This window comes from Ammospiza caudacuta, chromosome 7 (assembly GCF_027887145.1).
Source record: "Ammospiza caudacuta isolate bAmmCau1 chromosome 7, bAmmCau1.pri, whole genome shotgun sequence".
In the NCBI taxonomy this organism is placed as follows: Eukaryota; Metazoa; Chordata; class Aves; order Passeriformes; family Passerellidae; genus Ammospiza; species Ammospiza caudacuta.
Window position 1 is genome coordinate 40,158,198 of NC_080599.1, and position 14,165 is coordinate 40,172,362.

The window sequence follows — 14,165 nt, forward strand, 5'->3', positions numbered from 1 at the left end:
CCGTGGGGTCAGAGTCCCGGGTGGGGCAGGAGCGGCGCTGGGCACCCCACGGGTGTCGCGGCAGGGACAGGCACAGCGTGGCCCTGACACCGCGGTTCCCTTCCGGGCACGGTGACGTGTCGCTCCCCGGGGATGAGATGTGTGATGCTCTGGCCTCGCTGAAACGTCTGCGATTGTTTGGCAGCGGGACAGTTCTAGTGAGGGAAGCGCTTCTGGCCTTTCTCACACATGTGTTAAACTCGGGTCTAGGCGAGCTGGGGAGTGGGGCACAGGGCAAGGAGGGTGTGGCTGATGGGCACGTTTGCGTACAGCTGGAGGGTTTAGGATGAGAGTTTGACTCCCTGGCAGCAGGATGCATCTCTGCAGGATCCATACTCCTTTGCCAGAACACAGCTTCTCAGCTGTAGGTGATGCCAGGGTTTGCTCTTGAGGCACAATATTCAGAGGTAGTCTTTAAAAGTAAATTCATTCAGCAGCCTCCCAGACCAGCCAGCCACAAGGGAGCTCAGCCCAGCCCTGCAAGGCATTTGCTCTGCTTTCCTCCCTCTCTCTGTGAGCTTGGTTTGGTGCAGGTGCAATAGGAACTCTTTGGCACCTGCAGCAGCACGTTATTAAAAGTGAAGAAGACACTGCCGGGCCCATTTAACTGGGCAGCAGCCACTGGTGGATCAATTTTGGCTGGAGCTGAAGGGAATTGGAGCTTGCACACCCCAGAAGCCCCTTGCTTTTCTGCCTGTCCCCATTTGGGACATGGCTTAGGGTCAGATCCTGAACTGGATGACAGGAGAAGGACACACCAAGGACAGGCAGGATTCATCTGTGCTCCGCCTCCACTACAGCATGAGATGGCTGAGGTGTCTCACATCTGCAGAAAAGGTAAAACCTTGAGCTGAAGTGCCCTGCACAGATCTTGAGGCAGGAGGGAAGCACAAGCTGTGAAATACATCTATGCAGCTGCTTCCCACCACCACCATCAGCAGCTAACCCAGTACAGGAGCCATCACCCCAGAGCTCAGCTCTGTGTGTGCATCCTCCCTGGACCTGCAGGCTGAGCCTTTTCTACATCATCCTTGCCCTGCTCATGAGTGAATCTCTCACAGTCATTGCAGGTAGGTCCATGTAACACCCCTAAAATCAAGCTCAAGTAACCCAGCAGACTCTTCCTGGTCACCAGCCAACCAGCCACACTCCTGATTCCAGCAGGTTCAGGCAAAGTCTTTTCCCATCCCCAGTGCTGGATGCTCATTACAGCCACCTCAAGTCCCAGCAAGGGCTGAGCAATGCTGCTGTCCTCCATCCTGGGGACCTGGGATGCAGGAAACAACAAAATGTCCTCAGACCTTGTGAATGGGAAGTGTAGGTCTGTGAAGCAGATGTACTCCCAACAGCAAATGCCAAGCCAGGAGGAAACTTTCAACTGAAATCCCTGCAGAAAATGGGCGGAAATCCAAAAGTCAGGGGGCTTGGCTGAACAGCAAAGATCCCAAAGGCAACTCATAGCCAGGATTTACATCCAGGCAAAATGGAGCCAAAATACTTGGAGATGAGATGGGGTCCTCCCACTCTCAGCAGTCTGGAGCCAAAAGAGAGGGGCCAGGAGAACCGAAGGAGGGCCAGAGTTACATCAGCTGCAGCCCCACAAGCCCACAGGGGTGAGCAGCACCTCCTGCTCAGGGACTTACCCCTCACATGAGGTTTTGGAAACCTCAAAAAGCAGAGAGCCCACGGTGCCAGAGCCAGCCGGTATCCCAGCTGTGGGGAGGGGAAGCAGGAGTCACTTGGGAGAGAGGAAAAGGTCCGAGGGACAGCTTTGGGGAAGGAGGGATGCGTTATTGTGAAGAGGGCATTTGTGTGCCCTGCAGGAAGGAAGAGCGGAATGCTGGCCTCGCTCCTGGAGGCAGGTGCATGGCTGGATTTGTCGGGGGAAGGAAGCAGGGACGGAAGAGAGCCCGGAGCACTGGGCGGCTCCATCGGAGCTCAGGGGCAGGCACGGGAAGAGGCCCCGGGCAGCGGAGCAGCCTCGCAAGGCTTGTCAGGACACGGCTGCACCGGGGGAAAGGAGGGGGCAGCCCCCTGCCAGCCCCACACTGCGCTGGGCTCTCACACAATGCCCTGCACGGCACCTCATGGGCACTGCCCTGCAGCAGCGGGGAGGTGCTTGTTCCAGACAGGGCTGGCAGGCTGGGCACGCCTGTGCAGACCAAAGACAGAGCAGAGGGAGCAGTGGGTTTGCTCTAGTTATCCCCAGAGGGGAACAGGACGTGTCCACAAAACAGCTCTGCAGCGTTGGGAACAGTCAGTTCCCCTGCTCTGCTCTGCTCCACTGTGTCCTGTGCAAACTCAGAGACAGGGAGTGAGTGAGAGCTTCTTCAGCCGTGGGGCAGAGGGCACTGGAGTATTGCCATTTTCTAAGGCACAGGGAAAAAAAGCCAGGCACGGATGGAGTCATCATTTTAAGGGAGGATAAGAACGTCATCCATCAATCTGCACTTCCTTGATTGCTTTGGCTGCCACCTCCTCCCTCGGGAGCAGGAGGGCTCTGGGTTTATCTCCCCAGGGTGATAGGGCTGGGTGGGCAAGACAGAGGTTTGGGATGCTGGTAACAAAGAGCCTCTGACAGCAAAACTTGCTCCACCAGTCCCAAGGAATTCCTGCCACATCCCGGGCTCTCCTCCAGCTGGAGGCAGAGCACAGCCAGCACTGAGGGGGCTCCTACAGCACCTTGCTGCAGGGGCTGAACTTTACATGGGGGCACTGGGAGTCCTGGGCTTCTTCTCCCTGAATGTGCCCATTTGACAGCTACTAAAACCAGACACATCCATCTTGGGAAGGTGCTGGCCCAAAAAAGGCTGGAAATCAACAAAACATGCTGGGAAACTACTGCAGGATGCTTGCCCTCCCCGAGGCAGCTCAGGTGGGATCTGGGACATGGGGCTGGTGGAACCATGAGCTGAACTCAGCGCAGCCCAGCTCGTCATGGACCACCAGGAGCAGCCTGAGCATCTGTATGGTTCTCAGCACACAACTCACAAAGTTCACAGAGCCGAGCAGACAGGCTCAGGCAAGCTGTGCGAGTGCCCAGAGCTCAGAATCAGGAGACAAACCTTCCCTCTAGTGGCTGGATGGCACACGAATCCCACAGCCACCTTCTCCCTCTCTTACCTCTCCCCCCATGCCAAGCCTAACAATTGTTTTTCACCGGCCCTAAGGCTCAGCACAGATCCTAAGGGCATCAAATCTTAGAAACTCTGTGAGTTTTTAGCAGCTTGAAACTGGCACAGCTGCTGATTTGCACAAAGCCAGACAGCCCCGGGGGTCTGTGCCCACTCTGCAGCTGGTAGTGCCCATCCATGCCCATGGTCAGCAGCACAGCTCAGGAACAAATGTGTCCCAGGCACTGGAGAAGCCACAAAGCCACAAATCACCGCTGGTTTCTGCAGCAAGGGTGGCTTGTAGGGCCAGTTTTTCAGCTGGGTTACTCCCCCTTGTAACACTCACTCAGTGGGGAAAGGATGAGATTCTGCTGGACCTTTTTATTATGGGTCTTCATCCCAATTTTAGGCTTGTCACTGGCCATTTCTGCCTTTTATTGAGCCCTGGAGAAGTTCTTATTTTAGGAAAAAATCCCACTATGGGTTTTAAAAAACACCACTCAGAATTACAGGTAAATCACTACAGCCTTATACCTGAGAATTTGATCTTTTATGCTCAGAAAGAGGCTGAGGTGTAATTTGGAAGCCTTAGATTTCACTCTCAGGGATGTTACTTTATAGCTACATTAAAAATGAACGCAGCAACTTCGACTTTTTCAAAGCTGAAAGTGAATTATTAATCAAAACAGCCCTTCTATCAGCTAAGGAAAAATGATAAATGGAGCATGAACACCACAAACCTGAAGCAGAAATGCCTTTTAATAAAGGCGATTTGCTGTTCAGATTATCACAGCCCTATCCACACCTCCTCTGATTAATTATTCCCCTGCTCTGCAGACTGCTCTGCACACACTCAGTGAACAGAAACCAAAAGACATCACCAGGGAGCAAGACCATCTCCTTTCAGCAAGCCCCCAGATTTGCCTCTTCTAGAAACATCCTGCAATTTCCTGAATGGACAGGAGTTCACACCCAACATCTAAGAGTTGGTGGTAAAACAGACCTCAACATAAAACTGCAGTGTGTAGCTTTAGTGCTCAGCTGAAGTGTGCATGTCATAAAATCAGAGAATGGCCTGGGTTGGAAGGGACTTTCAAAGGCCATGTAGGGCAAAGAATGGGCTGGGAAAGTACAGAGTGACAGTGGGCATTACAGCAACAGGATCCTACAACTACACAGCAAAAAGATGCTGCAAGAAACCTTCATTACTCATCACAGCTTCATATCAGGTTGTGGTTAATGAAGAAAATTTATACCAGGTATGCCTTCCAACAGAGACAAACTGCAGATCCTTCTTTCCCCCTTTCTCTGGCAAAGGAGGGATGCATGCTTGCAGCTCCAGCAGGCTGACAAAGTGCAGTGTGGCCCAGAGCTAATTAGTGCTAAGGATGAGTTAGTGCTGGGGGTCTGATGGAGACATGGGGAGTATTTCAAAGTGGCTCCTGGAAGCTCCTGGCTGTCCTGTGTCCCCCTGAGCAGTGGTGGCAGTGCTGGTAACCCCCACAGGCTGCACATCACACTGCTGCAGCATCCTTGTCCATGGATGTGCTGCCTGCCTCTGCTGGGAATGACACAAGAGAAGCTCAAAGCATCAGAGTTTTGGGATTCTTCTGCTGGGGGCAGGTTTAAAACCCCCTACCTGCTGCAGTCTGTAAAGCCAGGCTCTTACCAACACTGCTGTGTTAAAGCAGCTCTGCATTTTCATACCAAGACATTTTTTTCACTTGACAAACAAGAAGCTGGCTGGTGACTCTGTCACTATGCCAGTCCATCTTTCTTTTATTATGGATAGTGCCTTTCCTGAAGTGGGAACAAGAGTTATTTTTTGTTCCTTCAAATGTCATTTGTGAGTTGGCTGACTAGATGCCAGCCTGAGAAAAAATAATCCTGTAAAACAGGCAATGGTTCCTCTACACTATTAAAAATATACTAAAAAATAAACCCGTGTTCATACTGTGCAAAAACAACACCTTAAATACAGAAACATCACAACAGGATACAATTAATAAATCAATTAAGAAGCAGAAAATTCCCAGAACAAATCTAGTGACTCTGGTTTTTTAATCCTGAGAAAAGTTTAGACCACAATAGAATCTGTGTAACAAGCTTCACAAAGAAACAAAGATGTGTCTGTCTTAGACCACTGCTCCTATTCTTTCTTCTTGATGGACAAGTCTGTATGAATTCCACACAGATTAAAAAGCACTGAACCATGCAATTATAATGGTGGAGGGCTTTTAAAATGCATTTACTGGTTGTCATCTCTTTCCTGATGTCAGTACAGCCGTTACATAGCTCCCTTTTTGTCACTTTATTTCAGATTTCCACAATCCAGCAGGCAGCAGGAAGTTACAAGACTTGGAAAATGGCTCATTCTGATGAAGTTATACTGAAGTACTGGGCTCCATTTTTTAGCAATTAGTTACTATTGTTCAAATGGCCCAAGTCCTCATCTTGCACCAGTGTCAGACAGGCGTGACTGTCACTCTCCCAGGATGTCTGCAACTCCTTCTGTGTCCAAACCCAAGCTGTAAAACAGAAGACACTGCACCACTCCCCCTGGGACCCCCTGCTTCTGCTGGCTCCTTTCACCCCAGGCCAGGCTCTATGACTTGTCAGAAGCCTGCCCAGGTCTCAGTTCTCTTCCAAGGCCACTTTGCTCAAGCTCTGCTATAACTGCCATGTATTTGAATTCACTGGATCTGTGGTTGAAGGTCTCCACCAATCCGTAGGTCTCGGAGCGATCCGTGGCGTAGAACAGCTGCACCTGGTTGGCCAAGCACTGGGCATCATGGACCACCTGGCAGGGAAAACAGAGCTGAGTCACAAGCACTGGGCACCATGGACCACCTGGCAGGGAGAACAGAGCTGTGTCACAAGCACTGGGCACCATGGACCACCTGGCAGGGAGAACTGAGCTGTGTCACAAGCACTGGGCACCATGGACCACCTGGCAGGGAGAACTGAGCTGTGTCACAAGCACTGGGCACCATGGACCACCTGGCAGAGAGAACAGAGCTGTGTCACAAGCACTGGGCACCATGGACCACCTGGCAGGGAGAACAGAGCTGTCACCATCCGCTGGGTGGGGCTGTGCCCATGTCCCACTGGAAAAGAAATGCCACACTCCTGCTCGCCATGTGGCTCAACTCTGAGCCACCTTAGTTCAGCAAATCTCTTAACAAACCACTCCCTGTGGCTCCTGACCTACTTAAACACTCCAGCACTGTGTGTTTCAGCAACTCTCCTGCTGTGCATCTGTCTCAGAGGTCAAGTGTGGCTTTTGTGATCTCTGCCCACTCCAAGATGCACCACATCCTCATTTCTCCCTTCTTACAGCTGACCTACTTGCAAAGATTGATTGTTTGCTCTGAGATCCAACAGGGAAAAAGAGAAGCATCACCAATTACTCCAGTCACTGTTTCAGAATGGGTGTCAGGAGGTCAGTTAGAGGAGGGATATTTTAATCATTCTGTTCCACCACTACAGCGCCCAGTGCCACCATTCCAGGCACTGGTACAGTTATGCCAATAATGGTGTGCCCACACAGAGGCAAAGAACACAGGTGTGCACACACTGAACACAGAGCTCTGTCTGGAGTCTCCTGCTTTGACAAACAGGATTAGGCTTCAAACACTGTTTTTACTTGCCTGCAGGTAGCAACAGCTTTCATTTAAATTTGCTTCTGTTTGTCAGAAAAACAGTAGCTTTTTTCTTTTACAACTATCACCTGTAATACTCAAATTAAAAAAAAAGAATGCGTGAACTGAAATTACCAAAGACTGATGAGTCTCTTCTGGCTTTCCCTATCTTTAAGTACATTAGGTTAAAGAAAAAGAGTGAGACCATTCTTTGGCAAAGGGTCATTGAAAGGCTTCACTGTAATTTAATTTCAATTCAAAACTGTAGGAGGAGTTGCAGCATAAAATGAAGGAAGCCAATGAGCAGACTTCTCTTACCAAGAACTTGGAGTCCATTTCTGCTGTCATTAGTACTATCCCTTTCTCCTTCTGCAGATCAGGATAATGGTACAAGACCAACTGGCTTGGAGCAGTTTCACCCTGGGTCTGAAGGAGAGAAGGAAACCTGTTAGTATCCCATAAGAACCTTCACTCCACTGCAGATCTGGGTGCTCGACTACAAAACTTTGGGCATTAACTGCCACAGAGGCAGTTCCTTTCCAGGGCTGAAGGGTCAGTTCTAATTAGAAATTCATTACTCTTGGTATTTACAGAAAACAAGGGATTTGCAGAGTTAGGTTGTTTTTTAACTTGACTAAAGACCATTTTGCATTTAAAAGAACCCATAATTTTTAGGAAAGTATTTATCTTACAGCATCTACTGCTATTTTAAGTAGCTTGCACAAACAATTCTAAAAAGCTTGCCTCTTGCTCATGTTTTGAGTCTACTAAATTTCTACCTCATTATCCTCTACACTACAGAGACACTTAATACCCATAACCTTCCTAATTTACCTATAACTAATGTACAATTAAAACATAATTAATAACACCTATTACCATGAGAATTATTTTCAAGTTAAGCTAGACAACCTGTTGGCTAAACTACTTAGTAAATAACATATATTGCAATATGCTGATACTATCTATCTCTGGATCCTAAGTCAGTTTTGAACTTTTTGTTTCAAATGCTCACCTGAACATTTATCAGGGAAGTGAAGTGTAATTCTGTTCCAGACCACTGCCCCACGAAGAACTCATAGCCTTCTTTTCTTGGCAAAGCATATAGAAACTGCAGAGAAATTATTAAAAAAAAAAAAAAAAACAAAACAATTTTCCCTTACACAGAACAAAATGATGCCTGTGTCACACTGGCCTCAAGTATTAATGCTTTAGTGAGAGAACCACAACAGAAAAAAGTTTCTTTGGCCTACCACAAGTGAAAGGACGGCAAGAATCAGACTTCAAAGCACACAATAAAACAGAATTACCCTATCAGTATTAATTCATTAGCAAATATCTTGACAAATACTTTTGTGAGTATTTTGAGACATAAAAAGGAGAGTGGAGAACATTCAGCCTCTGACCTTCTTTTCTCACCTAGAAAACTAACAGCAGAAATGGTCAAATATAAGGTAAGGAGCAGAGCATGTAATCCTGTCATTTTATCAGCTGCTCCAGAACAGACAGCAAGCATCTCCTCTCCAGACATTCACAGCCTACCCAGCTCCACAGGTACAGACCTGCTTGTTTTACCACACCAAGGAACGACAACATGGGAGCAGAAAATCTTGCAGGACACCTGACTGAATGCACAGAAATGCACTTCAGGCTCTAAATAACTTCCCAATCTCCAAGTAGCTCACGAAGCCAGATACATTTGATCTTGCTCTTGGCAAGTGAAGTAGGTAGGACTAATGCATCAGCCAAGTCTCTATTCCTGGGAGATTCTGTGCTGCTGCTCTCTCAACCCTCCATCTCTTCTATCTAGATCAAACTGTTTCATACATATGAACAGGCACTGCTTTATCTGAGCACCAGGACAAGTGTTTGAACCTGGATTTTACTAATCAGGCTGATACAATGGGTATGAACACAGGAGGGTCAAAAGTTAATGGATCAGGCTCTGAAGAGAAACATCACAGCTCTACAACCACACTGCTGTACGTACCGATGGACACTCCTGGGCTCTCTTCCACATCAAATCAAACTTGTCTGCCTTTGGGGAAGGAGAAAGAGAAGTTCAATTTCAGTAACACAAACATGGATGCAGAACTGTTCACAGTCACCTCATTAACCTTTAGAGGGCACAGCTTCCATCTGGAGAAGGTCCCACTGTGGGGACAGATGGCAATGAGTGCCTAGAAAGCTGCATTTAGTTCTTATTTACCTAAAAGCCATCAGCATCCTGCTTTAACAAGGCTGTCTCTAAGATGCAGCAGCAAAATCCTTGGATGCAGAGCTTCATGCCTTGGATGTGGCGGCCCCAAGCCTGAGGCTTACACCCTCTTTCAGTAATTGCTCCACTGCATCATGTAGTGTCAACAGCTGAGCGAGACAACACATCCCTGGCTCCAAATTGTGGATTTACATCATTGTCATCTGTTCTTAGTATAAAAATGCAGCCCATCTATACACTCAATAACATACTTATTGCTTAGGTTTAAATTAAAACCACAACTCTATTTCAGTCCTGATGAAACCTGGCAATTTCATTCAGTGTTCTCTGTGTTTCCCCAAATCTTTTGCCTAATTTTTTTTTTTCTTCCCAGCACTGTATTAATATCTACTCTTAGGTGTTCAGGAAAGAAAACATATGCCATTCATCAAGAAGAAATTCCTTCATGTGTACTTTTGAGCATGGGAGAATTATGCAAGGGCTTTCTTCCAGCCAACAAAAAGCTTCTGGCAAAAGACAAAGGGTTTTTTTTCCCCTCGGTGACACCATGAACTGCTTCCTAACGTGCCTGGGATCTGGTTTGCATTGAAGCCTTAAAAAGCTTCCAACACTCCTCCTAAAACAGTGCACCAAAGCACAGTGCCAGCCCCACTAATGAGGAGTTTTACATTTTAGCTGGAGTCCCTGGCTGTGGCCCTCTGCTACAGTAAAAGTGCAAATCAAACTATTTTCACAACATCCACATGTTGGGAAAACTGAAACATGAGGCTGCTTGACTTCAAATCCCACACTTCCACTTTCAGAGCATTCCGCACATCACACATCTAGAACACTCCCTCCCACTGAGTTCAGCTGCAACTCAAAGGGCCAATACAATCATAAATCAGACCCCAGATCTAAATGAGGTTTCAAGAACTCAAGGAACACACAGTTGTGAAAAGACAGATTTAAGAGATCGCAATCACAGAATGACCCTGAAGAAAAAATCAAGAGAAATCCCCATAGTGAAAAAACTCTCCTTCTGCCTAATGCAAACAAAGAACAATTAACATCTGGAAAAGTTACCAGGAGTAAGAAGTATGATCTTATCTCAGGAAACACCCTGCAATCTCAAGAAAGACAGAGCTGCCAATAATTGTAAATGTATGAAATAAGTCCTAAGTGATCAGCCACATGCAAGTTACCAGCCAAGTGCTCTTGGACTGCCACATTAACCTTGAGGCAGCTGCCTGTGCTGGGGAAGAGGGCAAAGGAACAAGCAACTCTGAGAAAAAGAACTCTAAAAATACAAATGCTACTTAACAAACACTAGGGCCTTGCAAAAAGTGTTGGAGGCTTGTATTAAAATAAGCCTGGAAATTCCAGCCAGGTGTGCAGAAAACGGTCCTTGATTTATTGAGACTCCTCTGAGTGAGAAAAAAAGGGGTATGCATTTCTGAAAACAAAAGCCTTTGTTTGGGGCATAAAGTCACTCAGCAAGCAAGTTTGTTCTTGAAACCTCACTTTCCTTTACTGACTGCTTTTAAAAGCAGCAGAATCTCAGTTGGAAAGGAAAGCTTTGCCTGCTGGCTTTTCAAGTGCAGAACTATAACAGAACTACTTACAGGGATAACAGCATAAACTGTGTCTTTTGCAGAAAAATACTGATTCCAAATCTGTAGGAAACAAAGAAGATGAGATACAGTTAAAGTCCAGCATTTAGCAGTAATGTTAAATGCTTTTAAACATCAATTGACCTTTGTAAGCACTTTGGGAAGTAATTTTTCAATCAAGCCTGACTGATTTTCCTACTGATGCAACATACTTCTGCAAAGGTTCCAGATGTACCAAAGGACAGATGCCAACCAGGTGACAGAAATCAGCAGTGGGCTCAGAGGTGGCTCAGTATTTATTAACCATCATTAGTGCTTCTCACATCTTTCACAGAAATCACACTAGTGATTTTTGGTTGGTGGACTTTTTTGGTGGTGTTTTTTTAAATAAAGAATATACAAAACATTTTCAACAGAAGACAAGTCTTTGCATGATGCTCCTCTGTGTTAACAGTCTTCTTCTTCACCACAGCAGGATGGCAATACCCAGTGTACCTGTACCCCCTAGGAGGACTTACCTAGATGGAGAAAACTTTATCTTCTCCTATGGATCCCCATGTGAATATGCTTTTTGTAAATATACATTCACAGCTGTGTTTTACTTTTCAGTCTAAGTAAAATTTCCATCCTTAGACATAGGTTACTATTAAGCACAGATATGAAGCAAAGTTTATTCCATTTAAATCCATCACCTGTGTTATCTCCTCTGCTGATTTTTCTTTCACCATCTCAACATTAAGAATTGAATCAAGTGTCTGCAAGAGAAAGCATAAAGAATCTGGCATGATGGCAGTTCTCTGACCTTGTAAGAATCAAGAATGAATGGATGCAATTACAGAGAACAAAATCAACCTAGGGGAACTTAATTCAATTTATAGCGTTACTTAGCCTCTCTAATTGCCAAATAAAATACAGCAACAACACACTGAGAAGTGGATTCACACACTGAGGCAGAATAGATTCTTTCAGGAGACAGCACATGCTTTGCTCCAGTTGTGCAGATCTCTACTGAAGTTGCAAGAGGAGCAGCTTTTGCCTTCAGCCATCTCAAAGATGTGCTCTTTGGCAGATTTACACTGAAGATTCACTGAAATACAAGAATGTGAAACAGAATTATCTTGTCCCTGGGCTGGCTGATCACTGCAAATGTATTTCCATGCTGTAAAAGGAGCTCAACCCTTTCCACTTAATGTTCAGAACAGATTCCACAACTGTAAAGAATTTCCAGGGTGTCACAGAAAAAGGACAGAGCAATAAAAACCCAGAGTGCCAGGAGTTTTAAGGCTGAATAGGATCCCAACAGCAAACCAAGATCTTACACCCAAATGCAGCATAAGGAACACCAGGTTTATATCAAAGTGTTCTTGACTGAAACTGGCTGTGGCAATACAAGTTAATCCACACCCTTGCCTTGCCACCCTCCTAACACTTGGGTCATTTCTCTTACCTTATCCTTTGTGAATCCTCCCTTTGATGTCTTGCTGCCCAAGCCTTCTGCCTGCAAGAAAACATTCTTCTTTAGTTTTACAGCTAATACCATTGATTTGCATTCCCTGCCACACACAACCTGCCTGCTGACAAAAACTCCTCAGTGGGAGCTCAAGACACTTGAAGATCACTGCAGTGTATTTTTAATAAAATAAGTGATTGATTAGGTGAAGTAAATAAGATTAGTACCCTAATATGAATTATGAATTTCAAGGCCACAAGGGATTAGTGAAAAGGAAACTATTGTGCATTTTGGATCCAATATTATTGAACTGTTTTCTTGCTTTCACTAAGAAATGATAAATGCAGGACCGTGTCATTCTTCTGGCCAAACTAATCTGGAACTAATTAAACAAGGTTTCAAACAGGGAATTTACAGTCTAAAAAATAATACAGAGGAGTACAGAACAATGCTTTAAGCCATCACACAGTGAAATTTCAGAGCTCCTTCTGATAGGGATACTTCCAGTTTGTAGCATTACTCTGATCTCATAAAAATAGCATTAGAGCTTCAGTGTATGTGATTTACAAAGAAAATTGTCCTTGCCTTTTCCTCCATGCATCTGATAAACTCTCCTTGTTTGGAATGTCCCACGGGCTGCTTTTTCACTTCACTTCTTTTTTCCATGCGGGATTCAAACACATCTGGATTGGACCTGAATTGGAACAGGGACTGTTAACAGTACAACAGAGCAATGGCACAGCTCAAGTTGGAAGGGACCCACAAGGATCATCCTAGTCCTCCTCCCTGCTCCTTGTCCAACTGAACATAAATTCATACAACTAAAACATTCCAGTTTGCTTTTAAATAACCTTAAGTTTTTAATTATGATGATAAACAGGAAAAATCAATGCAGAGTTAAGAAACTGTGAAAGCTGTTGCACAACATCTCCTATGACCCAAGGCTTTGGATTTGTTTTTGGCACTGCATTCCAACAAGACCCAGATGGATGGGGCTCTGAGCAACCTGTCCCAGTGGAAGTTGTCCCTGCCCATGGCAGGAGGGTTGGAAGTGGCTGATCTCTAAGGTGCTCTCCAACCCAAGCCATTCCATGGTTCTGTGAGTGAGTCTGTGAATTCTTTTGGTTCACTGATTTATGTTGCTAAGGAAGGTAATCCATCTTTATCAGGATAATTCAAACCCATGATTCTTCTATGGGCTTACCTTACCAGCATTGTTACCTTACCAGCAGATCAACTTACACCTAAAATAAGACTCAACTTCTGCCTACTCATTTTCTGTTCAAATCCTCCTTTATAATAAGATGGAAGCCTGTAAGTTGGAATACTCTTTGACTGCTCCAAAGGTTTTCAAAATTGGAGTATTCTTTGCCTGTCCCAAAGGTTTACAAAGGTGGAGAGCATTGCTGGGTGATTAACATCCTTTGGCCTTCTAAACTGTTTACTATGATACTGATTCATGTTAACTTCAAATTTAAATTTAATCTTGGCAAAACTATCTCTAATCAAGCTGACCACGCTAGGAGACAATCCTCACTGACCTGCTGTCAAATACATGTCAATTTCAAGGCAATTGGCCTAAACTGATCGAGTTTCTCAAGAGGGCGAAAAGCTAAAGCAGAAGGACATCTCTCCTTCAGGAAAGCGCTCCCCAGGCCCGCCCGTTCCGCAAAACTCCGCCCACCCACCCCGGCCCCGCCTACCCACCCACCCCGGCCCCGCCTCCTCCTCCTCCCTCCCTCAGGGCCCACCTCCGCAGCTCCTGGATCTTGTGCTGGTACTTCCCGTAGAAGGGGTTCTCCTCCAGCGCCGCCTGTCCCGATCCCGCTGCTGTTCCCGATCCCGCCGCCGTTCCTGATCCCTCAGCCGGCCCCAGCACGCCCCGTGCCGGCGGTGCCAGCAGCCCGAGCGGCCGGAGCGCGGCGCGGCTCCGCAGGGCCACCCCCAGGCCCCAGCCCTGGCACAGCGGGCCCGCCATGCCTCCGCTCCCCTCACCCGCCCAGCGCTCCGCCCTCCGCTCCGCCCCCCTCCCCTCAGCCCGCCCCGCGCTCCGCTCCGCTCCGCTCCCCTCACCCGCCCTCCGCTCCCCTACCCTCAGCCCGCTCCGCCCTC

At 46.7% G+C, this 14,165-nt stretch overlaps 1 protein-coding gene across 1 annotated transcript; it reads right to left on the minus strand.

Annotated features, from left to right (window-relative positions):
* Positions 1-4,002: 4,002 nt before the first annotated feature.
* On the minus strand, positions 4,003-14,038 carry ATPAF1 (ATP synthase mitochondrial F1 complex assembly factor 1). The gene is made up of 9 exons (XM_058808473.1): positions 13,805-14,038; positions 12,639-12,747; positions 12,051-12,101; positions 11,296-11,358; positions 10,616-10,666; positions 8,784-8,831; positions 7,809-7,904; positions 7,112-7,219; positions 4,003-5,952 (listed from the first exon to the last, which is right to left on the minus strand). The coding sequence occupies exons 1-9, from the start codon at positions 14,029-14,031 to the stop codon at positions 5,758-5,760; spliced, it is 948 nt and encodes a 315-aa protein (XP_058664456.1). The 5' UTR covers positions 14,032-14,038; the 3' UTR covers positions 4,003-5,757.
* Positions 14,039-14,165: the final 127 nt, after the last annotated feature.